This window comes from Homalodisca vitripennis, chromosome X (assembly GCF_021130785.1).
Source record: "Homalodisca vitripennis isolate AUS2020 chromosome X, UT_GWSS_2.1, whole genome shotgun sequence".
Taxonomy (NCBI): Eukaryota; Metazoa; Arthropoda; class Insecta; order Hemiptera; family Cicadellidae; genus Homalodisca; species Homalodisca vitripennis.
The window spans coordinates 145,550,770-145,578,656 of record NC_060215.1 but is presented as its reverse complement, the minus strand read 5'-3'; the positions used below and the strand labels follow the sequence as shown (position 1 = coordinate 145,578,656).

At 30.7% G+C, this 27,887-nt stretch overlaps 2 protein-coding genes across 2 annotated transcripts in view; one reads left to right on the top strand and one right to left on the bottom strand.

Annotated features, from left to right (window-relative positions):
* The first annotated feature begins 1,182 nt into the window (after positions 1-1,182).
* LOC124369974 (stress response protein NST1-like) lies at positions 1,183-15,953 on the top strand. Its single transcript, XM_046828210.1, has 3 exons — positions 1,183-1,303; positions 10,462-10,551; positions 14,099-15,953. The coding sequence occupies exons 1-3, from the start codon at positions 1,296-1,298 to the stop codon at positions 14,787-14,789; spliced, it is 789 nt and encodes a 262-aa protein (XP_046684166.1). The 5' UTR covers positions 1,183-1,295; the 3' UTR covers positions 14,790-15,953.
* An 8,401-nt stretch (positions 15,954-24,354) lies between these two features.
* Positions 24,355-27,887, bottom strand: part of LOC124369973 (cell division cycle protein 16 homolog) — a 40,182-nt gene continuing 36,649 nt past the window's right edge. Inside the window, exons 11-12 of the mRNA XM_046828209.1 lie at positions 26,882-27,074; positions 24,355-25,405 (exon numbers count right to left, since the gene is read on the bottom strand). Of these exons, the coding sequence (XP_046684165.1) occupies positions 25,215-25,405; positions 26,882-27,074 (384 nt within the window). The 3' untranslated portion in view covers positions 24,355-25,214. The remainder of the gene's footprint in view (positions 25,406-26,881; positions 27,075-27,887) is intronic.

Below are 27,887 nucleotides of genomic sequence, written 5' to 3'. Positions count from 1 at the left end.
ATTAGAGATATTACATAATTAACTCCACAGTATAGGGTTATCTTATTAATTAATATAACAAATAAGATAATATGGGGTTTAGTTTCTTATTTTTTATATTAATAATTAGAGATATATTTGTCAATTTATTAAACTACATAAGCATTCATGAATGTTAAGTATTTTCTATCTAATATTCAGGAATTAATGAGTCAAGGCTAAGAAATGAAGTGGTTGAATTAACATATATCCTCTTGATATAAATGACATATTTTTCTGCCTCACAACTACGACGGATGAAGTTTTAGGTTTCCAATCTTCACTACCATGAAAATTTGTAACTGACCAAATCGGATTCAGATTTGATACAAGATTGATCAAACACAATTTTGTATCCCTACATACAATTTGATCAGGACTTGAATCAAATTACTTGTTTTTATCCAAATTTGTCTTAATCATAAGGGGAAATTCTGAACAAACTTGATTGATTAAATCCGAAAAAGGTTATCTACAATGTCTTTTATTTTTAAAATGTCTTCCAGTTTTTTTGAAAATGTTGGTCCAAATTTTTGTAGAGCAGAATGAATCTATTAATTTTACACAGATGTCTTAAAGATAATGATAATGATTTTGACTACTTGAATTGAAATGCATGTTCAGCTTTTATTTGAATATATATGACCTTGTTTTCTATGGATGGCCTGTCAATTGTTGAAAGAGTAAAGCTCAGATTATTGTAACTTTTCATGATGAATCAAATTGATTGAATTGAATGAGTACAGGTTAATGTGTTGTATAATTGTGTGACAAATATTCCCATGCAAAGTTTTCCTTCACATACCTAAATTATAACTGATAAGGTTTTCATCAAACTAAAATAAGATTTATTTTACTAAAATAGTTGCATTCAAAATGTAGATTTACAATTAAATATTTTAAGTTTATCACTGATTTTAATAGAACACGATTTTATTTCCCAAAGGTAAAATAATTTCAATGAAAACCTAATTTTAAAAATTACTCAAAATCAGTACACTTTCCTCAAAGTTTTCTTTTTACAATGTAAATCTGTAAGGACGTTACAAGAAACAACTATGGTTGTGGATTGCTTCTCATTCCTGCTGGGACAAGACTCAGAGAACAAGGCAGTAATGTTTAATGAACTGGATGATAGTAAAGTAACCAAAGAGGGGAGCAAGGAGCTGGGTGGGGTCTGTGATAAGAAGGATCAAGATTGGAGTACTTGATAACAGAATATAACTGCTCAAACCTGCTTAGACCTTCACTCTTGTCTTGACTTGAGACCAACAAACATGAAGGGGTAAGTCATGATTTAGAATTTATATTTTATTTCATTTCAAATTATAGTATTATCCTTGAATCCAGTTTAAATTGTCCTCTTTATGTACTAGTGATAAAATATACAATTTGTCTTTAAATAAAAATTATATTTCTATGATTTAAACACTTTAATTGTTTCTCTTAACTGGAATTTTTTACAAGACACATCTTTTATAAATCGGTTAAAAATTTAGTACACATTAATATATATAATTTTTTTTTTAATTCCAACTTTGAGATAAGTCCCAAATTGGGTTTACTAATTGATTGTAACATGAACAGCAGCAATTGAATTGCAGCACAGTTTAAAAATATAAAATATTTCTTAGTTATTTCATTAAACCTTGAATTAGTAATGGAAATTCTCCGATTCTGTACTCTGGGTGATTTTAAAGATTGTTAGTCTACATGATCCTTCTTTCTAATTGACTTTTAGATCCTCTCCCCATCACAATGATGAAAAGTGTTTTAAAGAATTATAAGGCCAGTGGATATGCTTTGTTTGCATTATTCTGTTCCACTATTTTCCTGAAACGTATTACTTTCTATTTTATACTTCAGTTCTAAACAATTTTGATTTTACTATTTAACTAAAAGTACTGCTTTAGATTGTGAATATTGATTACAAATTCTGTTTTGAATATATAAAAGAAAGAAGATTTAACTGAAGTTAAAACAGTATTTAATTAAAAATGCATTTTATTCATTTCAAGAATATTATACAATGGCATTGTTATAAAAACCTTCTTTACTGTAATTATTAAAGTAACTAGGTTATAGATGATGCTATTTACTGTACTTACATGCATGATATAAATAAAGATTATTTATATTATACCCAGTGTCTGGAACAAGGGGCGATAAACGATATTTCAAATTGAGCATGAATAAAACTTGGTTTAGATCTTGTTCCTTGCAACTATGGTGATCTTCATATTATTTTTAAATGTAACGTAACTGAAATTTTAAGTTATTTAAATTTTCATCCTGGTTTCAGTTTGTAAAAATTCAGATGATACTGTATAAAATGTAGAACACAATTTATTCAAAAGCGGTTTATTAAATGTTATATTCCACTTATTATTATATTCTGTTCACATTTAAGTAATTTATTATTCATTTACTGATTACAACATGATTTTCCACAGTTATAATACACAGTCGTATTAAATAAATAACATTATAATTATTTGCTTTCAGCGATTAAGCCAAAACTTGGATTAGTAACCAATGTTTTACTTAGTCGTTCCAGAAGGAAAAGAAACAATTTAGTTGACAACACCAATGAGCATCTCTGCATGTATACCAATCACCTTAAATATATTAATTTATTTTCATTCTGTTTAAACTCGCTTCTGCATTGAACTCTCGTGTTGCCAAAATAACTTAAATTTGGATTTGGAATCAAGATTAAACAGTGTAAATTTTTACCAAATATTTGATTCCTTTTCACAACAAATATTAAAAATAAATGCTCTATTCTATAAGTGTTTGTATATGGTGGTGAAAGTAGTGATGAGGTGTTTGAATAGAAATGTATTGACTAATTCGAATACTTTTAAAAATAATTCAAATGCCTAAATGAATGACTGAAACTGAAACAAATGGTTGTTTGTGAATAATATCTAATGAATCACTGCTGTTTATTCATATTTATTGAATACTTTATTCAAGATTGTTTATTTGTCTTTAGACATTTTTTTATAAATTCAATTGACATCATCAATATACTTAATGTATGTATATTATATTTATTGGCATGATATCATATCTTAAAAATAAGAAACAAAAGGACAATTCTGTCCATAAATAAGTACCAGTGGCCTAAAATTTTAATCATTAGTGTTGCAAGACAAGTACTCATCAATTGAATAAAATGCTTTATATTTTAACCAAATAGTAATGTAAATTGTAAATTTAACAAGCCTAAGTGACTGTGGTATATCAGGTAATTTATTAAACAATTTAATTTCCATATATAAATTACTTTTTCTAGTTGTTTCTAATCTAACAATTGGCTTATCCAATTAATCTTTGTTTCTGGTATCATAGTTATGAATATCATGTCACGAATTGTACTTTTCAAAAGTTTCTTTACATATTATAACATTCTATCTTGATAAAATAAATCGAATAGATGTTTTCTGTTGTTGAACATTTATAACTAATAACATTTTATGACTGTCCTGAAGCTTAAATAAGGGAAATATACTGGTTTATTTAATAAGTGAACATGTTTCATATAAAATAAACCATATTATTCTTTTGTAAAAATATTCAACAAATAATTTGTACAAATTTTTTTGTAAAATAATTAATTTTAAATCACTCCATTTAACAGGTTTTATTTTATTTATAAATTGTGAACAGTATTAAATGAAAAATTTTCAAGTGATTTGTTGTGAATAGTTTATCCATTACAAGTTGAGACTGTACATTAATTCAAAATAATTTGAATGATGCTAATAAATACTTATTAAAATGCCTCTTAAAATATTTGTATAGTTATTCAAATCCCAAAGTATATTCAAATATTCCATCATTAGGTGAAAACAATATTGTTGAAAGATAACTACTAAAACAACACTAGAATGAAAAGAATATTTAAAGACAGTAATATTCAACAGGTTAGGACATATGTGAAATTTGGTTTTAATGTAGTGTTTATAAAGTAAACATTTATAAAATTGAATTGTAAAATACGGATAATAAAGAGGTCATATCAATTCATACTAAAATTATATCCTTATATTTCAATCATTTGCATGAAGCAATAGAAATGTTTCTCCATATTCACCTGGTTCTAATGTTATCTTCATCATAGGTTATTCATCCTACATTAGTTCCAGGACATATGAAGTATTTTTAGACCTGGAATGAACACGTGTGGTCGTCAACATTCAAACAATTTTTTATCAACATATCTTGATTGTAATCTTCTAATACTCAAAAATAATTGTTTTACCTTTAGGATGCCATCAATTATTCTACAATGGGAAGTTCTGACACCTAAATTATCTACTTAAAGAACAAAATCTGGTGATGCCATTTTCGTAGGATCTTTATACTTTTTTTAACTAGGTTGTTTTCTTAGAAACTTACTATACTATACATCAGAATGTTGGTGTTATTAATTGGCTACACTCTTAATACTTTTAATCACATATTGTACTAAGTAGAAATGTATTTACTTTTTTGGAATGTTTACTATTTTTACAGATATTTAAAAACATATAACAGTACCAGAATCCAGATCACTGATGATGGACAATTTAGCTTGACAATAATTTTATTTTCAAAGCACTTATTATTTATATCAAACATATAATGTTTTAAATTGTTGTATTACAAACCCTATACACAAACCTAACAATATATTTTGAACTGTACTCTAGGGAAGTTATAGCATGACCGGTGGGATGCGTGTGAGGAGTGGAGGAGTTGAGCGCGTGGGGGCACAATCTAAAGTAGGGGAGTGAATACGGTGCTACTAACCCTACTGAGAGTTTTCGGCTCCCGTCTCAAAGTGGTGGCGGGAGCCGAATATTGTAGTGTTTGCCAACATTTCTAGACCCTTATGTTCTTACCACGGTGGTATTTTATGATGAGCAATTTAGTATAGGAGACCTTGAGAATATTTGAACATTTCTAGACTCTTTTGAAGTTACGGCGACGGACTTTTATTATGGGGAATTCAATACAGGAAATCTTGGAAATATTGGGACCGGATGTACGTGATCTTAACAATGACTATGTTCTGCCGAAATTGTGTTCGTAGCTCACCCTTCTTAATGAGTTCGCAGTAGAGATACCTGGTGGTAAGAAAGGGTTCTCATAAATTGGGAAAGAGTAGGAATTTATATTATTCTTGATCTCCAACGACGACAACAGTTCAGGATTGTAATTGTTACGCTTTGTTAGCCATTAAAATTCAATTTATCATATACTAACCGTGTAAGCTTCAGGATTTACGATAGTAGATACAATTATACACTACAAAATTTTCAACTGACATAGCCTAGCTGCTAAATTAAAAATTAATATAAAACTGGTTAAACTAATTTGTCAATATACACAGTAGAATAAGAAAAAACTCAGTTTTATCTACCATCTTGTATCAAGTTAATTCAATGATGTATACTTAAAATAACAATAACGCCAACGATCCACACGCAATAGTTAACATAACAAAACCCCGTTGTCGATGAAAATTATTTATTGTTCTTCGAACTACACCCAAATCAAAATTGTCCAGATTACTTTTAGTATGTTTGCGTTTTCTTACTTTGTTGTGCGTACTAAAAGAATTGCCAATTGGACTTATTTTTTTTCTCCTTCAAAATTCGTCTCAGCGTACTTTCAGAAAGTCCAGTTGCCTCTACGACACGCTGTTGAACTTTCTTCAAATTTATAAGTGTGTTGGTTTCTGCTTCCCGTTTCATAAAATGGGAAGTACTTCTCTTGCTTGGCCGTGTATAACCTTTCTACCTCCAATTTTACTTTTTACATTATGATCCATCTCAAACTCTTTACTTAAAACGTAATGAGCACAACGCAATTAATTCACAAATTGTATTACAACTCGTGAATTGGCACAAGCGAATGTTTTTTGGGCGGCACGTATAGAAGACTGGAGACCGAAGTTCACAAGGCTAAATACGGCAACAGACTGAGCCACTCCACCCCCCACCACTTTAGTTCCGTCTTTGCCTACGGCGCATCTCGAAGTCACCGGTCATGCTATAAATTCTCTACTATATAACGTACATAAAAATATATACACACACCAAATAGAAATGTTGGTTTCCAAGAACACAAGAAGAAAGCTGGAGGTTGAATGCACACATACATTAACAGTTGGTAGTAATTGTTAGGATTGTCTAAACACAATAGAATGTTAAAGTAAGAGATTTGGCAAAGACGTTAATAAATTGAAATGATAAAAGACAGATATATAAAGATAGCTGAAATCGATGGTGGCAGTAAATCGTTCCCTGGCATTTCTTGTACATACAGTTGGTGATAACATTTTCTCATCATAGCATTCAAGGGGTTGAAATAAGAATATTTGTGTCTAAAAATGCATATTGAATTACTACAAGGGATGTCCAAAAGCAATAAAAGTTCTGAAATTAAAAATTAACAAAATGAAGAACAATAAATTTTATTATGTACATTTGAAAGATAAATTCTTCATTTATTTGTCTTTATAATTGCTCTTCAAGTTAAGGAACGTACTTTATCTTGGCACAAGATTTTAACACCATATTTGAAAGAATCTGCCACCTGCGATTTCAACCACTGGTTTACACCGGCCTGCAGTTCAGCATGACTATCTAAACTCGCGTGATACTGACATTTCACCCAAGTCTCGTCCCAAGTTATGAAATTATCAGTATATTTGTTCTCATTTTGTAATGTTATTTTGCTAATTTGAGTTTCAGTACTGTAGGCAGTCTGTTATTTTTTATCTGTTCTTGGGATTTTCAGAACCCACCTATTGCCAAAATGTTTTGGAACCTAACTTTCTCTTCACAATTTCATGAGCAAAACTCAGTGAAATTTATGGAAAATGTTCAAAAACATTCCACAATCGTGAAACAACAATTTTAACATTAGTTTTCATCGCTAGTTCAACAGTGATAAGTCTAGGCATACCATTTAGTTCCTCATCGTGAACATTGGTATGGATACTTTTTAATTAAAACACCATTTTCTTATTCAGTTTTAACTCCATTATTGCTTTTCCAAACACAATAAAATTGACAGTCAATTTTAAATGGTTTGTAATTTTTCTTGACAAACACCTATTTACAGATTGTCTCTTACAAGTAACATGATTTTCTATTACAGTGCAGATTTTAACAAGTGAAAGAGAGCAAAGTCAGAGACCAATAGATTAGATGATTGGTCTCGGGCTAAGTAGAAGGAGCACCACCACAGCTGTTTACAGAGTGCAGAAACATTTTGACACTAAAATGGTGGCTCTGGACTTCCTAACCACAGTGTATTATTCACAGTGTTGTATTCATTTCTAAATTTATAGTTGAATTAGTACATTCCTTTATATAATTAGCAGTTATAGATTGGTGTCAAATTTGTCTTTGATCACAGGAAAAAGATTTGATGCAAAATAAGTTTTGCAATTAAACATTCTCAAATAAACTAAATATACTCAAAACCTCATAGAACATTTTTTATCCAGACTCTAAGAACTAAGAAATTATTAGAGAAGGCACAGGTTCTCCAATAATATTGAAATAGTTAAAGCCAAAAATATTATATAAACAAATCACATGCTAAATAAAAGGTGCTTTGAAGAAGCCAACTACATTGTAAAACAAGTTTTTGATCCGATACTACAAACCAATAAACATACATATAATACCCGTTTTAATAGACATGTCGATCAACACAATCTTGAATTTTACAAAAAGAAAACATATTACAGAGGTGTTAGATATCTACATAATTTACCAACAAAATTTATAATGGAAACAAATCTGTTAAAATTTAAAAAAGAAGTCAAAGATTATTTAACTAATTTGTCTCTATATTCTTTTGAGGAATATTTCAATACAAAAACCAATTAATTCATTTAAAGAAGAATTGAAAATAAATTGTTAAGATGTTACGATTGTATTTTTTTACTTATATTTTAAAATTAATATTAGTATTTAGTTTCATTGTAGTGACGCTATTCTTTGTACCTTGTACATATTACAGAATAAAGTAGTTTGACTATTGACTATTGACATTATTAAAAAAAAAAACACACACACACACACACACACACACACTTAATTGGCACAATATTCTTGTTATACAATGATTTACTTAATCTAGTAAAATCAAATCTTTAATTACCTTATGTCTATAATTTTTCAGACTGAACAAAATATATTGTATTAAAACTGCTAAGAATTGCTCAAGTAATTGTGTCAAATTCATTATTTATCAAGTAATATATTATGTTTGGAATTTTAATTAAATTGGTATTGATTTACAATAATCTCTGTTATAAAATATTGATGTTATCTGATTAGTATTTTAAGTATTCGTATATCTTGGATTTTAATGCTAATTCCACTCATTCCAAGTGTATCCAAGTACTGACTCAATAAATACAAATAAGCCACTAAAATTTAATGTTATTGTGTTATTCTAGTGTTGTTAATGTTATTCTAAGAACTAAAAATTATAAGAGAAGATACAGGCTTTCAGTAGTATTGAAGTAGTTAAAGCCAAACATATTATATAAAAAAGCATATGCTGAATAAAAGGTGCTTTGAAGAAGCCAACTAAACTATTTAAAAGCACTTAATTGGCACAATATTCTTGTTGTACTATGATTTACTTAATCTAGTAAAACCAGTTCTTTAATTACCTTATGTCTATAATTTTCAAACAGAAAAAATTATTGTATTAAAATTGCTAAGAATTGCTCAAGTTTCAGGTTGACTGGTAGAGAGGGCTAAATAGCCCTAATTCTGCCTCTTAAATAAAGGCATATCATTCACTCATTTCAAGTAATTGTGTCATATTCATTATTTATCAACTAATACATTATGTTTGGAATTTTAATTGAATTAATATTATTTTACAGTAATCTCTGTTATAAAATATTGTCGTTATCTGAGTTGTATTTTAAGTATTCATATATCTTTAATTTTAATGCTAATTCCACTCATTTCAAGTGTATCCAAGTATTGACTCAATAAATACAAATAAGCCACTAAAAGTTAATGTTATTCTATGGATTAGTCTACTAGACTCTTGAGTATATATCAATAAGTACAGTGTATGTAATAGCACATTTTGGATGAAATACTATATGTGACCACTGAAAATACTGTGCTTCGTACTAAATTCAAATTTCTAAGTCCTGAGTTTTTTTTAAAGTCTAAGCTTTTTCGAAATAAAAACTCACAATTACAGTATCTGATTATTGTACAATGTACTATATAACTGTAAAACTACTATCATAATATGCTTTATAATAAAGTTGTGTTAGTGGAAACCTGAATGAATGTATAGTAATTGTGATCCTAGAATTAAAGTATTCTCATTAAAACATTCAACCTGGGAGCTCAAGCCCCACCAAAATTTTGAAAGACAAACATTAAAATTGCACCTAGTAATTTGTTTTAACCCATTGGCTTATACATATTTTTACTATCAGCTCAACTGGAGTTATCCTATTAAAAATGCTAAAAACGTAAGAGTTTTGTTATATGTTTATAAAAAATTTATTTTTCAAGTTATTTGGTTATATTTTATATCTTTTTGGATTAACATGAAATGGGCTTTAATAATAAATAGATAGTGATATATTTGGTCATAATTTAAAAATAATAATGCTATACAAACTAAAAAAGTTTTGGAATTTTTTAAATTAAAAAGGAATTCTTTTTTTACTCAAATAATATAAAATAAAATACCCCATTGTTGCTTTTATTTTATTTGAAATGTATTTCTCTACCTAGCAATACTAGAATATGTGTATATATATATATATATATATATATATATATATATATATATATATATATATGCATAGTTTGTCAGAATAAATGTTTTTTCTAAATACTGAAAATTCCAAGAATATTGATTTTTTTCTCTTGTAGTACACTAATATTCTTATAGTAACTTATTATTCATTTAAATTTCAATTAATTGTAGTATTGCAGTTTTTCTTATATGTTACAACAATATTAGTCTAATTTATACTAACATTTGGTTGAAAAAGGAGTTAAAAAAAAAATTATTTAGATGGTGCTGTACTTGTCACGGAACGGTTCCGTGATATAAATTTTGAGCCCAGACTAGCTGTCATGGAACCGTTCCGTGATACAAAGCCAATGGGTTAAGCCAGAATATATTCATGGGGTCTCTCATGAGGTCTTAAAACTCAATAATTTCCCGGGGGAAAATTCCCGAATCCCAATTTTTTGAGGGTATTTTACACCTCCTAAACCACCCAGTGTAACAGCCTCCTGCGAAATAATTTTCTGTATACACCACTGTATGAAGTAAATACAGTATATTTAAAATAACCACTTTACAAAGTTATTGTATATTTTGTACATTGGTCAGGAATTTGCCTGTCAAATGATTATAACAGAATTTACTTTTCAGGTTTCGGAGATTGGTTATCCTAGGAGTATTCTTGGTCACTCTTCTCATCGTCATTGACATAATCGATGCCGGGAAGAAGGAACCAAAGAAGTAAGAGTTAATTTATTATCAGACTAATATTTGTTTAGGAGCAATTTTAAACATTGATAACATTTATAGCCTTTAATGGAAAACCGCAAAAGTGCACATAATATATCTCACAAATCTAAATAAATATTGAATTTCGAACAATATACTGAATATTTAAAATTTATATAAAATAACCTTTACATTAATTCTGAACCATTTCGACTTAATTTACTATAATTTAACCAACTTAACATTTTAATTACAAAATATATTATTATAAATACTTGTTAAAATGGTGGTGAAAACACATTTTTTATATAATCATGAATATTATTAGAGCTAGAACATAAGTTCAAGTACAAAATATGTTTGATTTGGAAATACTAATAAATTTAAGTATGATGTCTTATGTTTGCATTTAAGAGTTTCATATAATAAATCTAATATCGTCTGTGATTTGTTAAAGAGCTTCATTTGCAAGTATTTATGACTCTGCCTTCTGGTAATTCTTATAGATTATGGCTGTAATAACAGTCTATGGTTAGCTGCAGATGAATATCAAGTTGTCTAATCACGCTCATAGAAAAAGATTTTTAAAATAATCTCATTCCTTTCAAAACCCTTTTTGGCATGGATCAAAAATATATTATAATTATAATGTTGTAAAATACAGAACTTTACACATTTAGATCTGGGCACTTGAAATGAATATTACTTTTTTATACGGTTAATTGTATAATGTTAATACAAAATTGATGAATAGTATAATTATGGATAAACAATGAACATAATTTGTGCTTATAAATCTGTTTTATGAATAGTAATCATCAAAACCAGCTGATTATAAAACTGGAAAAAATAATATTTCTTAGTGATTTTTCAATAAGTGTTATTTAATAATCGTCAGCTTATAAGAAATTATCATCGTTGCAGTTTTATGGACACCTGAAACACTTTGAAGTTTAAGACACATACTGTTGAAAAAGTATTTTTAAATACATTCTTTGCACAGTTACTAATATAAACTGCAAAAACAATTAGGAAAAAACTTATTTTTGTTTTGTAAATAATAAGTGGATAATATATTCCAAAATCTCCCTCTTTTTAAAATGTACCATATGTAGCCCATTGTAATTATAGACAATGTTTGGCACACCATCACATTCTTCCAGTTTGCTAGGTTGACCATAATTTCCTTACTGCTACAGGTCTGTTTTGTTTATCATAGGAGGTTCTACTTTAGTTTGGATTGCTTTGTTTGTAGTTTTCATGTACTGAAAATAAGTCCTGATGAAGGTGTAAACTGTCGATAAATTGAAAGTAAGTTAAAGTTAGATTGGTACATCACTTCTGATTAATCAGAGGATCATACATGATGACAACTAAAACCCTCTAAGTGATAGTAAGTCTGATACTGCATTCGATTATGAAGACGGAGAAACTGATACAATAACAATCGACCTCTGTATTCACGAAACTCAATCACTGATCTTGATTACCCATCCTCATTTGCCAACAGCTCGACCACAACAAAATCAAATAAAACAGCTGATAAATCGTAGACAGCTCCGACCATTTCTTCCTTGGTAACAGAACTGAAAGAAAAGACTGTTTACTCAAGTGCTAGATTTCGAATTCCTTTACTGGTTGATATGATTTTGAAATCATTGATAATTTTTTTTTTAATCTGTTCTTAAAGAGATCAGTCTAATACAAGATTGTTCTTTTTTCACCTCTAGTAAAAAAAATTGTAGATGATGCCAATTAATATTTTGCACATAATGTTTACAACTAACTGTTGTGCTATGAACGCTTATAATGAATTAGCTTAAAAAAATATTACATGTAACATGTTTATGTTTACTTTTAAAATGTATTAATACATATTCTTGAATTTTAAACTTTCAGCATAGAACATATATCTGAGCAGCATTGGATATATTGAAAGCTCATTTTTCACTTGTCATGAATATCTTATTTTTCATAGGAATTTTCTATTTAAACGAGTTATATGAGGCATATCCAGAAAGAAAGTGTGCTGAGGTTCTAATGGCCGGAAGGAATATTTTCAAGATGTTAGCTACCGATTTCTCCCCTCCGCAGATTTATGTAATGTTGAGAACTGTCAATGTGATGATACGTTTCGTGAAAAATATCAATCGAATCTCAAGTGCAAAATAAGTGGTGTCATCTATTATCTCGTTTGGAAAGGATAAACTGCGGTTGAAGTTTATAATAGGGTTAAAACCGAATAATTCCATACAATGGAACAGAGAAAATTATCTCCTTGGAGTTTGTAGCATCTAAAAACTCTTGCCACCCGATTCAACTTGTGTTTGATTGTCAACACTGTTTTTAGACCAACCTCACAGACAGTTTCCAATATCCGAGGGTTTCTGTGGTGGTTTCGTGTAGCAGAGACCTGGAGATTGGTGGAAATATTGCAGAAAGTTCATCACAGTCAATCTGCGATCGTTACAGAGTAAAATTTCAATTTTTCCAGATTTCAGTCACCATCGAAAGTTTTCCGCTCCTCTGATCATCATGCACAGACGTACAACCGTTTTTAAACTCTCAACACACTCGTATGATTCATACCTTTATCAGCACATGCAGTTTTTTACCACATTATAAACATAAAGCAGTTTTTATCTTTAAAAAAATTTAACAGATAGCGCTGTGTATTTTACACTTGGCGGGAGATTGGGTTGACATTTTTCACGAAAAGTATTGTCGCATCGACAGTTCTCAATGTACTGACCTCGAACCGGTCTCGTTGCAGAGGGAAGGAATCAGGCTACATGGCAGTGTAGCCAACATGTGAAAAAGATTTCTTCCACCCATGAAAGCCTCAATACACTTACTTTCTCGATATGCCTCATATATGACCATGATTTACAATCTTAAATTCCACTAAGATGTATTTTTTGTTTAGCGTATCCTCCTTACTCAAATGCCTATCATTACTAGCTCACACACATTCTTATACACTGCTTTATTTTTATTCTGTATTTGATTCCAACACTTAACAAATATCTAGCTTCCACAGAGTATTTCATAACACATAAGTTTGCTGTCAGGTCTCTTCCAAACCAAATCCTGGCTAGATTCCTGCAACAAACTAGGCCTACTTATATTGTTAACTTTAATTGGATCCTTGTAGGTGTTGTCTAATCTTTTTTTTTAATCGTATTCATAAATGTATTCATAATTGTTTGTGGATACAATACTTAAAAGCACCCCCTTAAAACTGCCATTTCAATGCAACTCTTTGTTAACTGTGTTATTTGTTCATTACCACAGTGCAAAATCTTTACTCTTAAATTTTATTTATTTTTTTATTGAAAATATTGTTCATCTATAAGACTATGAATTGGGAGAGAGTTTTTGGACCCACCACAACTCAGAGGACATTGACAATATGTAACGAAATGCTTAAACATCAGCTTAAATACCATTTAGGCTTGTGTAAAGATATGTTTATGCTATAAAAATCTAACCTGTAAATAAGTAAAATACATACAAATTTATAATAATAAAAATTACACTATCCACATTTTTGTTCCAGGAAAGAACTTGAAAATAAAACTCCAAACATAAAAGAAAAGTCAAAGAACATGAAGTATGAAAAACTGAAGAAACAAGAAAATCTGAAACAAGAGAAGAAGAGATCTGACAAGACAGCCAATTCCGAGGACACCAAGCAATATAGCGAAGATCCTAAGCTTGAATCGAAGAAGTACAAAGTCAAGAAAGCAGCTAAGTACTCATCTAAAGAGGGTAAGACAGTAGAAAACAATGTGAATCCAAAATACACTAAGTCACACCAAAAGGCTAAGAAATACAAAATATTAGAAGATAATGAGCCATCACAAGAGTTCACAACAAAAGGAAAGAAACAAAAGGCATATATCTCAAAAACATTATCTCCAGATGACAACAAGACTCTGAAAAAGTCACCTAAAGATAAATTTCAAGAACCTGTTGATGAGGAACTTAACAATGTGCATGAAGAACAAATTGATGATGAGGTCAATAGTTTAAAAAGAAAGAAGTACAAATTGGTGGAAGTTGTTTTAGAAGAAGATGCTGAAGAAGAGAAAGAAGGAAATGAAACATACATTGAATTAGGATCTGAAGAGGATATTTTTGGAACGAGTGAAGGAAATGAAAGCGAAGAGATCGTTGAAAAACTTGGAACAGGTCAGAGCTTTAAATTGACAAAGAGTAAAAAAAACCGCCAAAACTCCTTCAGATGACTACTTGAGTGAAGAATTCAGCACTGAGGATTACAGTGTAGAAGAAAGTACAGAATCAGGCTATAGTGAGGATGAAAGTCCATCATCTAAATATGAGGACCCGAATACCCAGCCGAGCTGTAAGCCTCAACCAGAAGATCCACACCGAGTTGGTCCCAAGAAACTCGTGCTTTATGTCATTGAAGAAGAAGTCAATGGACAAATCAAGAAACGAGTAGTTACAGAAGAAGACGGAGTAACAATGTGCGAAGTAGCCGACCTTATGAAAGAACATTACTATGCTGGTTTGCTCTAAGAATAAACTTAGCAGTTTAATATTATAAGACTATGTTTAATTGTAATATTCAGACGTTTAAGCTATTCAGCTCTTTTATTTACCAAAACAACCCAGATACATGTATAAGCTAAAAAACCCAGTGAATAATAATTTATTACATAGAAGTAGTTTAACAGTTATATTAGAAAAGCATGCTAAGGTTTAATAATACGGTATTTATAGAAAAGTTCACAACTACTTATAACCAAAGAGTTCCTTTAACAAGATTGTCTCTTTTAAAATTTGTTTGGTTGTTAGTTCTAAACATTAGAATACATTTTTGCAATAGGTGTGAGTATAATTTAAGCAGGTGGAAGATGGTTTTAAGTACAAGTAAGTGGTTTTAAATATAAAATATGTTCAAGAAATACAGGTTTTTAATGGTTTTAGCTATTATTAGCCATCAGTTTGTAAGAAACATTTTGCACAGATTTGGTTTCATGTATTTTTTACGTTTAGTGAACAGATACTACCAAGAGCTTCCTTTAGTGCTTAAATTTGGTTCATTTGGATTAACTCATAAAATTGTGTTTCTTAATTTTGTCCGTAACAAAGTAATCTTTAGAGATATTATTGGACCTTTAATAAGATTTCCATAATTTAAATTTTACACGCTTTAAAAGTGTTAGTTGCAAAAATTTGTATTTTTATATACACCAGTAATTAATTTGTATCATGAAATTGAAGCCATATATGATTCAACGTCAGCATTAAAACTCCATGACTTAGTGTTTTTATGTAAAACTACACTTGCGTCTACTGAATGTTAGTATTTAAATAAAATATAACCATCGTTGTACTCCTTTTACTTAAGGAAGATTGTGAATAAATTGTTTTGTACCAATGCAGTTTTAATTTGTATGTCTCTTACGTACTATGGATCTTTACAGTAAGATATAATGGACATTTTACATTACGATAAAGTCGATGAATTTCCAAATCTATATATATAACTGGATGAAAGTTTTAGGAACAATGTGTGTATTAAATAAAACTTACAGGAAAAGGTAAAGGCACTAATTGACTGTAAAATATGCACAGTAAAAATACTTTACAAACTGCTCAAACACCTGGCATAAAGCAGATTGCAAAGATCAGAAAAGTATTAAAATTTTATATGTTGAAAATTTATAAACATTTTAACTTAGGATTGTGAGTACATTCACTTTAAAACTGTGATATTATATTCCACTTAACTTCTGTAGGCCTTATTGCTGATCCTACTTTAATAACGCTAGCTTACTTATCACTGATATAAACAATCAAGTAATTAAGAGTTGCACATGCTTATCATTTGATCTCAGGGTCCACATACCAGAAAATTACTTTAATAAAGCTAGTTTACTTTATTACTGACATAAACAACTGAGTACTTCCATATGAAGCATACTTCAACATTTGATACTCGGGGCTTTATGTATCAAAACTTTGTTTTGGAAATGGTTTAAGGTCAACACATCAGAAATGTCTTATTGTAATTATAAAGAAATCTTCAAATTGCAATATAATATATTTACTACAATTTAAATCTACTGGTACACAACATCGTCATTACGTATTTTTAATTACTTTACAAGTTATAACTCGGATATAGTTTTATACTAACCAGCCTAAAGATGGAATTGGTAACACAATAGTTTTGCCTGTATAACTCAGGAAAGTCTAGTTATTGATAAATCCCCTAGATGTTTATTTTTAACTGAAGGGGAGAAAGTTGTATGGTAACCATCCACAGGGCTTCTCAATCCCAAAAACTACTCCCAAACACCTATCTCACATAATTTTTTAATCTTTTCCTTCCGTTTTCCAAAATAACACTGAAGTAGTTTCAATTCTTACAAAACAGTCGGCCATATCAGTTTACCTGTAATTGTGAAACACCACTTTTATTTGCTACTTATTGTGGTTTTTTATTAAATTTAAATATCTGATTTAATGGTGGTAATGTTAATTAACGACTATTAACCCTTTGAGTGCCACCGGGTATGTCTGGAAAGTGCCAAGATCTGATTAGATTGGCTTTTCGAATATTTATTATTCTGATACTAATTGTGGACATTGTACTTAGTCTCAAATTAAAGCTAAAGAAATGTACAACAAAATGCACATATCCACAGTTTATTATTAGATAGTATTCGTTTTCATACTGCAGCTGATATCTCAAAGGCAGTGGCAGTGAGCCTGCCCAGGAGTGTAACTAATTGTTAACTTTTGTAAAAACTTACTTTTGTATATTGTATATAAACTTGACTGAATAAGTATAACTAACATACACTACTACTAGCCTACTTTTTGTGTGATGGAATGTTATTTATTTTCACATCATGTCTGAAGAAAACTAAAAAACTGTGGTGAGTCTTTTATTCTGTAATGTAAATTGAAGAAATGTAAGTTTAATAAGAAATAAAACGGGTTTATGTCATTGTATACATATCAAATAAAATAAAAAAAGAATATCCATCTTTATTTAGTTCCATGCGGTTGGTAAAAGGTATTTGCCAAATATGAGAGTCGGCTTTTATACGGGTGCAGACATTGCGCACTAAAACAAAAAAGTTCCAACTCAGTTATACAGGTACTTACTTTTTTTAAATTTGGTATATTTGTTCCTACTTGTATGTAAAATAATGCAAAATATGCATACAAATAAATAAACAACGTAATTTCAAAATTTTTGTTTTTCAAAATTGAAAAAAAATTAAATTATTTTTGGTATTTAAAAATGTTTATAAATGTTATTATCCAAATACATATTTTAATGTATAGCTCAGTTTTCTCCCTACATAAAACAACAAAAATCATCTTGTTATATTTATTTTTGATAAAAGTTATAAATTATGTAGCGGAATACTACACAACACCAAAAGAGTGCTTGAAACTGAGAGAAGTGAACTGTCAGAAATAAATATAACTGGCAGCGCCACCCCATAAAAAGCGTTTGGCACTCAAAGGGTTAATTTTCCTAAAGTGTTTATTGTAGTATTAATAATCTATCAAAATTATTTACAGCCCAACAAAACTAACAACAACACTTCGGACTTGGCTACACAAGAGTGGTTGGTAAACGTACAGGCTACAACTGTAGTGTCTCTATGACCTGTGCATGTGTGTGTACCATACTTGCTTCAAGGGCTGACATTATTCAAGTTTTACAGCCCATAAGTACTGGTGTATTATAGTTTATAATTTTTTAGATTTTTCTAAAGTTGTTTCCTATATTTGATATCTTATTTTGATAAAATGGTTACTTTCAGTATGAAAAGTTATTGAATACAAAGTGTAACACTTTGTTAAAAGTTACAATACTGTGGATATACTCTACTCCACAAATAACGACATATTTCGATCATCCCAGTATATGGATGTCATCTCAAAATTCCATTAAATCACTGAATGAATCTTGCTGGCAAGTGTGTACAAATCAAACTTCAAAACAAAGCTTGAAATCCATAAAATTGTATTAATTTTAACCAATTCAAACATTACAAGGTCATTAGAAGGAAATATCAATTTTAATTTCAAAAAAATATTATGATGATAAAACAACACCAAATATTGCACATTTTTCACTTCCTTTTACAATTTTGTTCTTATGACAAGAATTTATAAAATTTGCCAATACTTCTAGAATATTTTCCTTGCTTATAGATACTCAAACTGGACTTGATTAAAGGTCACAAAACTTGGTTCTAAGCTGTAACAAGATTACGAGTACCCATCCCATGACACACACACTTTCAAGGTCACAAATGGATGCATACACCTATATCTCCATGTGGGTTTCTGCGCCATAATAATACTTTCTCCTATATCGCGTATATTTGACAAAGTTAAAATTACAATATTTTTGTAAGTGTTGTGTTCACTAACACAAGGTCTTATGTGACCAAATCAACACACAGATCTAATGACAAATGTTGTACTCACTTTACTGGCCGTATTTGGAATTCAACTTAGAGAAATTTAAACATAACACTGCAAATAACGTTAGTATTTGACAAAAATCCCCAATTGCCTACAGAAATATTATATAAATAATATTATGAACATTATTATATAATTATTATTAACATTATTATTATTGTTATTACTATGAACATTATTATTAGGCCCGCTGAATGAAAGAGCAAAGTCAACTGGACTGAGGACTAGTGATACTTTTACTTGTATGAAGAAAGTAAAAAGGACCAAATTTAAGAATTTCTTGACTATGCCTCGGACTGGGACATATGTAACAGTGACCTGTCAATAATTGTTTTTTTAACAGGCAGTTCACAGGTGTTCAATAGTAATTAACCAACAATAGCAAAATTCTATAAAATTCATTTATTAAGTTTTATGCAGTTAACTTCTGTAGAATACAGTTGTAGATTAAGAGCTGGCTTTAGTTAAACAACCTTGAGTTTTTCCATAAGAACGAACTTCATGTACTTTTATACCCGTATTTTTTATTACAGAAATATAGGTGTCTCATTTTAAAGACACAATCAATGTACATCCAAACGCGTTTTAGTTTTTTCTTTTTAAAGTGTACACTTTGTGAATGTTTACATGATGAAGTACAAAAGAGCTTTCCTGAATAACCTATAAAAAAAACTAAAAATCATTTGGATTTGTATTTATCATATCTTTAAAATTAGACATCTTTCATAATTTTACGACTAAAAATAAGATTCTAATAGTGCATGAGGTATAACTCTTTGCTATCGGTAGGCCACTAATGTGGCCCAAACATCTCTCGCTCCGCACAAATGGAGTCTCAGGTGGTTGTCTTATCAGCTCGCCGGACCACATATAGTGGCCAGCTGGGTTCTATGTCACCACTTGTATAACCATTTACGTCACTTCAACTCAAATGTAAATGGCAGTATTTGACCTTCGGCTCTTTAAATAATAGATTTAAATAAAGGTCTAAATAATTTACAATGTTTATTAGCTTCAAGGTTGAAACTTTATCGATTGGTTATTTAATTATTTGCCTTTAAACAAATCATATATGTAATTTCAGTTATACGTTGATCTGTTTTAAAAGTATTTTTATTTACCAGATAAAAATGCAATCAGTCTCAAATAAGTATCTAGCACCAACAGAATATAAATTTATTTCCATGTTTTGAGGTTTGTCTCTACCAAATGCACTTGGATTTTAGTAAATTGATAGGATACACTATACAAGGCTACAGTGGCACTCAGATAAAAAAAAAAACAATTCTAATGATGTTCTGTACGTGCTGCAAATAGAGAAATATTAATTTAGTTACTTATTTGGCCGAGAGATTGCAGCACTTTCCATCCACAACTGTAAATTTTATAACTGCACAGTATAGCGGGCCACACATAGTGGCCAAACAAGCTGAACAGCCAAAACAGCGAGGGCCACTAGGCGTGGCTTGCCAGGCTGAGGGACAGGACGTGATCGTAAATCGCAGAGAAAAGCCATGGCCACTGTAGTAGCTTGGCGATCTGAAAGGTCACTCATGTTAGTTTAATGCCGCTCGCAAAGGGTTAACATCGTTCTTATGGTGTTACAATCAAGATGGCCGCCAGTACAGCCGCCATCTAAAATAATGTAAGCAATTATCTCATTATACACAATGAGGCACATATTATTCACCAAGACTCACGTATTATGGCAATCACAACGTGATAGTTGCATGAAAAGTACTGGTGTTTATAAGTTCAGCTGACAACCGTTTATATTATTACCAAAAACTGCTTTACAATAAAAATCTTTATACAATTTGATTTTCTTTAAACATTCTGACACAGGATGTTATTTAAGGGATTTTATTCCACTTGAACAGGAAAACAGAAAACTATAAAACTTAATAAACTCCCTATTTGAAGTTTTTCATAAATAAAACTGTTTAAGTATTTTATTGATTTTGATATCTTGAATTTGAACATTAAAAATAGATTAAAAACTGAATTTTTTTAGGCACTGGAATTAATGTTTTTTTTTTTGTTAAAAAAACCAAAGTATTTCAAAAATAAAGTTAGACATACACGTAACCTACATTTAAAAAGTGATGTACATCTGAAGAATGAAAATTGATCAATGGAACAAAAATATGTTTATCATTATTCCGAGACAGTTTATAATAACACTGTTTTAGTCCCTTAAAAAATTATACATAACACCAATTAGTTGGATGAAGAATAGTCATAATTCAAATTTGTTCTTTAAAATAAATTCTTTATGCTTAAGAGGGTATGTGCCCAGTTAGCTGCTTTCTGGGCACATCAGCCTCTGCTTTTCACATGGGGATAAACTTTAAAATTTCATTATAAATACAAACTCGTCTTAACCCTTTCCGAGCCAATGACATTACTAGACGTCATGCCTAAACTAGCGCTAAAAGCCAACGACGTCCACTGACGCAAAAATCAATTTTAAAAAAGAAATATTATTTAAAAGCATTTCTGGGTAACAAACTTAGTAAAAAACTGTAAAACAAGGGACAACCGTTTGTGTCTATTTTGAAGTTCACGGCTCTTGTTCTAGCGGCAAAATGGCAGGCGGCCGGATGTTCATAGTCTCCCGCAGAGCCAACGACGTCTACTGACGCGCGCTCAGTCTGCCTGTAGCCTTCCGTGGGAAGTGTTTATTCACCCTTCCATTTTCGAACCGCGTATTTATCTTTTCAATTTTGATGTTAATCAATGTACAGTGTAGTTTATGTATTGTTACGTGATGTCAGAATGTCAAAATAAAATTTTTTTCAGTGAAATTATGATTTTACCATTTTTTGGCTGTAAATTAACAATAAAGAGTGAAAAAAAAATATTTTGTCGTTTTTTTTACCTCTTATGCTACCTATAAGAAGTATAAAAACAAATTGGTTTTGATTTGTGGGAATCTTTTTATTTTTAAGGTGTATGGCTCTTAGGAGTAGTTTTGATTATTTATTTGTGGCTCGCTAAGGGTCCACAAATCTATAAATGTTTCACTTCAGAAACTTAAATTTTAGTGTCTCGATGCAAACAGATAAAAAAAACATGATTATCAGTTGAAACTAGTAATTTATAATTAATATTCAATATAGTTTCTTATGGGAAAATCCTTAATGAATATAATTCATAAACAGTTAGTGATAACAGATAATAATATATTTAACAATTCAATATGACTGACACACTACAGTGTAAGTTTCTGAAACAAAACCTTTATGGATTTGAGATAAGTTCCTATTTATAATGCAGTTTTAAACTTTAGCCCTGTGTTAAAAGCAGAGCTCAGATCCGTGGTCAGCAGTTGAATGGCGATCCAACTTTCGGGTGGTTTAATCTTTAAGTAAAAGTACTTTGTATTATAATGATACTTTATCATTAGTATCATTAAGTAAATGATACTTTTATCAAACCTAACTCACCAGAGTTTAAAACTTGTGGGTCAAAACAATTTAGGATAAGATAACATTTTTTAATTCTGTTTTGAACTGCTGACTCATATAAGAATATAAAAAATAAAAATAATATTAAATTAGGAAAGCAGCCTGAAAGTTTTTGTCTGTGTCACTTAATAAAAATGGATTGATCCCTTTGGCTTATACAATTTTAAGCCCATTGTGGTCTGTTATAACACATTTTAACTTGAAAATGTAATTTTAAACTTTTTTTGTTTATTTTAGAAAGCCATTGGCAAAAACCAATTATAACGTAAATTAATTTGAACAAATACAGGGTGACTGCCGGGAACCGGACGAATTTGCAACAGCTGTTACATTGTTGTTACACGTTCTAGGGAGATTGAGGTTATGTCATTGTTTTGAGTGAGCTTTACCATTTTAGTCACAATGGATCAGTGGTCAGTTCAGCATCGTGTTTTTGCATATGACACATTTATTAAAAATGGCGAATCCGTTATCAAAACACAGCGTATCTTCGCCACTTTAATATTGCGCGAAATGACACGGTTTCAAGCCGGAATACATTGCTAAGATGGGTGCACAAGTTCAGAACAACAGGAACAGTATCAAAGAAAAAGCCACCCGGTCCAGCAAGAACAGTGAGAACACCAGACAACATCGCTAGAGTGAGAACTGCTTTGATGAGGAGCCCGGGTCGCTCTGCACGAAGACACGCACAAGAGCTACGCATGAAGCGCGATTCTGTCAGAATAATTTTAAAATCAGATTTGAAATTTCATCCCTATAAAATACAGGTGGTACAGCAACTGAAAGAGAGGGACTATGGACAAAGAGAAGATTTCGCAGTACGTATGCAGGTGTTGTTTACTGATAATCCTGATGTAATGATGTTAATGAGCGACGAAGCTCACTTCCACTTAAACGGTTCAGTGAACAAACAAAACTTACGATATTGGGCTCCTGAAAATCCATGTAACTTTCATGAAAAACCACTCCACTCTCCAAAAGTAACGGTTTGGTGTGCTGTAGGCCACTTTGGGATAATTGGTCCGTATTTTTTTGAGGAAAATGGAGTCACAGTGACAGTGAATTCTGCACGCTATGTTCACATGTTGGAAACATATCTCAAGCTACAACTTCGGAGGCGAGGAATAAACGTGAAAAATGTTTACTTCCAACAAGATGGGGCTACAGCGCATACTGCCGCTGCATCGATGCGAGTTGTGAAGATGTTCCCTGGTAAGTTGATTTCACGTTTTGGTGACGTGCCGTGGCCGCCGAGGTTACCAGATTTGTCCCCCTGTGACTATTTCTCTTGGGGGTATTTGAAAGCTCGTGTCTATGTTCACAAACCACGAACATTATTGCAGCTAAAAGATGCAATCACCGAAGAGGTGAATTTGATTGGACAAGACATGTTGATGAGAGTGCGTAATGATTTTCTCCAGAGGTTGGAAACCTGTATCCAGGTTAACGGCCATCACATGCATGATATCATCTTTAAGAAATAAACCCAAACTAGGATAAAAGGTTCCATAAAACATATGTTTTTTTAAATGGTATGTTTTCACCAATATATATTCCACAATTAAATAATTTTACTATATAAAATATGGTTGTACTATTCATTTAAAATACGTCCGGTTCCCGGCAGTCACCCTGTACATAGCATTTATAGTTTTGATTCATAAAGAAGATTCTATAATTGAATATTTCGGAACAACTAAATTAAGTGTCAAATTGATGTTGAAGGGTTGGAGTTGATGTTAACCCTTTATGGTGTTAAGAATAAGTAAATATGATTATTATCTTTTGGTAAAACTTAAAACATTACTGAAAAACTTAACTAAGACAACAGTTGTTAAATGAACAAACACAATTAATAACTCATTTTTAAATTTTATTATATTAACAGCACACACATGTAACTATTAAAAAAGTAAACCACTTTGGTAGTTTATTATGAATAAGGTACTTACATTTTAAACTATGTAAGAAAATCATTGCATGTAAAACTTAGCCTTACTATACATAAATAACAAATGTATATATCACAAAATATAGTATGAAATGAAAACTCATTCAATATTATTAAAAATCAAAATAAATTCAAAACAGTTTATGATTAATTGTTTGCAGATGGGGTGGAGGATGGTGTGTATACTGAATATTTTTAAATATTATGATATTATTGTTATATGTTAAAATATTTTAAAAGTAAACAACTTTGGTAGTTTGTTATGAAAAATGTACTTACATTGTAAATAATATAAGAAAATCATTGCATGTAAAACTTAGCCCTACTATATCAATAACAAATGTACATATCACCAAATAGTATAATGCAATGAAAACTAATTAAACATTTTAAAAAATCAGAACGAATTCAAAACAGTTTATGATTAATTGTTTGCAGATGGGGTGGAGGATGGTGTGTATACTGAATGTTTTTAAATATTATTATATTATTGTTACATGTTAAAATATTATAAAAGTAAACAACTTTGGTAGTTTGTTATGAAAAATGTACTTACATTGTAAATAATGTAATAAAATCATTGCATGTAAAACTTAGCCTCACTATATCAATAACAAATGTATATATCACAAAATAATATAATGCAATGAAAACTAATTAAATATTATAAAAAATCAAAACAAATACAAAACAGTTTAAAATTAATTTTTCTTAGTTCATTGCTTAAAATACTATTTACTCTGACTTCCTTTAGTCCAAGCCTATGAGGTGTTTTCGTCCTGGAAACAGTCTTGCATCTCAATTTCAAAGCTAGGTGGGCTGGATGATGGTGTAAAGGTCTCAAACAGTTGCCTGCCATCATCCAACACTATTGGTGTTTGCAAAGCCTCTTCCAGGTTTGGGCTTGGAGGGCTTGGGACAGTGTCAAATCCGGGTACAGTATCCGGTGCTCCTGCAAAATTCCCATGACCTTAGCACTTTAAATGAATAATCAAGTTATTGTTGTAAGAGATTATTCAAACTTCATTTTAACAATACATAGCATGAATATCAAGGCCTGTGTTATGGCATTTTTTCTGGTTCACACCATCTCAAAAATGTCTACCACAATTAAATAAATTCTTGAAGTATTTCGGTTTTTAGTTATGGTTTGATTTTTTTTATTGAATCTCTCTGCAATGAGGCTGAAATACATCAAGATTTTAACAGTGTTAGAATGGTATTGTTTTGGTGAAGTGTATACTAAAAAAACTTTCATGATAGTCTGCATAAGAGCACATGCATGCTTTGTTTGACATGGTTATTAACTCCAGAAAAGTATGAACATCTCTAATTGTCAGGGCTGATAACTCCTGAAGAATGTGAAACTCGTCTTTTGATATGATCGCTAATTCTTTCGATTTATACATTTCTTGTACGACATTACATAATTTTACGCAATGCTCTATTCCTAGTACTGTAGGTGGCAAAAATGTAACCCAGGAGTCGAGGGGGTATGAAATACTACCCAGAAAAAAGGGATATCTGGGTGTTTTTCTAAATCATTGGACCTTAGAAGGAAGTTCACAAGGTAAGTCTACTGATTTTCCTATCCATTAGACATTACGCTTGGTGTTATTGAAGCATAGTTTTGAGTGAACATTACATTTTTTATTTAGGATAAAGGAAAAGAAAACCAAACATAGTTTTCAAAAGACTAACACTGGCGTTTCAAAAACTATATTGGGCCTAACTTTATCTCAACAATCTAATGCCATAGGAGAAGCTCAAAATCAGTGTATATGTAGTTTTTGGATCTCACATAATCCAAACCAAAACGGAGTACATCTAAATGAAAATTAGTAACTTGGATAGTGTATATTGCACATACTCGTATAGTTTTTGGGTATCTAAAAGATGGGCTGGCCGAGTTTAAATGATCCTAATGCACAAGGAAAGAACCTACTCAGTGTGTGGCACTACCAGTTATTACTCAAGACTATTGAGAAGATCCAAACCAACACCTGGTTTGGCTTTTGTTTTGGCGGCCTACCTGATGTGGCACTGTATTTACTGAACCCCTGGATCTAGGCTAGTGGATTGGCATTCTGGAGTGTATCCGTTCTCAGCAAACACTAGTAATGGTTCTATGTCAGGCATGAATAAATCACTGTCTAGAACAGCATGACGTTTAAAAAGTAAAATTTCAAAGTATTACTCATGAAATTATATGTTATTTGGTTGTAAAATATTAAAAATATTAAATTTGTGGTAGAAAACAAATGTGGAGTTCTCATTGCCTCACCCTGTATATGGAGCTTGCCTTGAAAACTTCCTTAAAAGAACACATAAAAGTACACATATTTAAAACTTTTCAATTGCATTGCAGCAATTTTTCTCAACCAGTAAAGAGCATTCCAGTTGTCTCACAAAATGTACAACTGCATACCTTGGAATGGAGGCGTGGACTCCATCAGCTGCTCAATTACATAAGAGAGCATCGTTATGCTGAAGCTGTCATCCCGCCGCAACCCCAGAGCTTTGTGGAACATGTCCACTGCCTCAGCGAGATTGTTCTGCAGAGCCAATATGAAGCCTATACAAGAGACGGTGGAGGCATTCTGAGGAGAGATCACCAGGGCCTGAAACCGATGGTTTTGGTTATAGAATTCGTTATTGACTATTAGATAGCTATTTAAGAGCCGGCAGTAGTACAATGACTTTTTTTCCCCCGAAGAACAGTTTTTTATTGCGGTGTTACGGAAGATGTCTCATTTAAAAAAATATAACTAATATGCATCCAAACACTTTTAGTTTTTGTAAAGTGTATAGTACTTTTTTAATATTTAAACGATGAAGTGCAACAAAGTTGAGAAATTTGTCCGAATAACCTAAAAATATATCGGAAAAAATAAAAAGCGATTGGATGTGTATTGATTATGTCTTTAAAATTACATATCTCACATAATTAAATAAAACTACATGAGGTTTAGCATTGTTCTCTAATGGGGAAAACTTAAGGTCAATTTACAACAATTGGCTCTTAATACAGGCCAACAACAAACTGCCAATTATTAATTATATTTTTAGATTGTTTTGATAAGAATACCTGTGCCTGTGAGCCGTATCATACATTCTCTTGCTCAATATTTGTATGCATTATTCTTGTCCAGAGATCGTATTAACGGAATGCACTCAGACTGCTTTGACTTTATAATAGATCCTTACAATCTTTTTGGAAAACAAATTGAGAAATTAAATATACCTTTGGCATTAAGATACATACTACAAATCTTCTCTACAAAATGTAATTTAATTTGAAAACCATCTAGAGGGAATAAATGTTAAGAATTTACTCATAATTGTTTATGCTATTCTTAAGAAATAAATGCCAAAAAATACTACATTCGTTAGTGAAAAGATGATTTACTGGGTACAAAATAATTCAGTGGTCT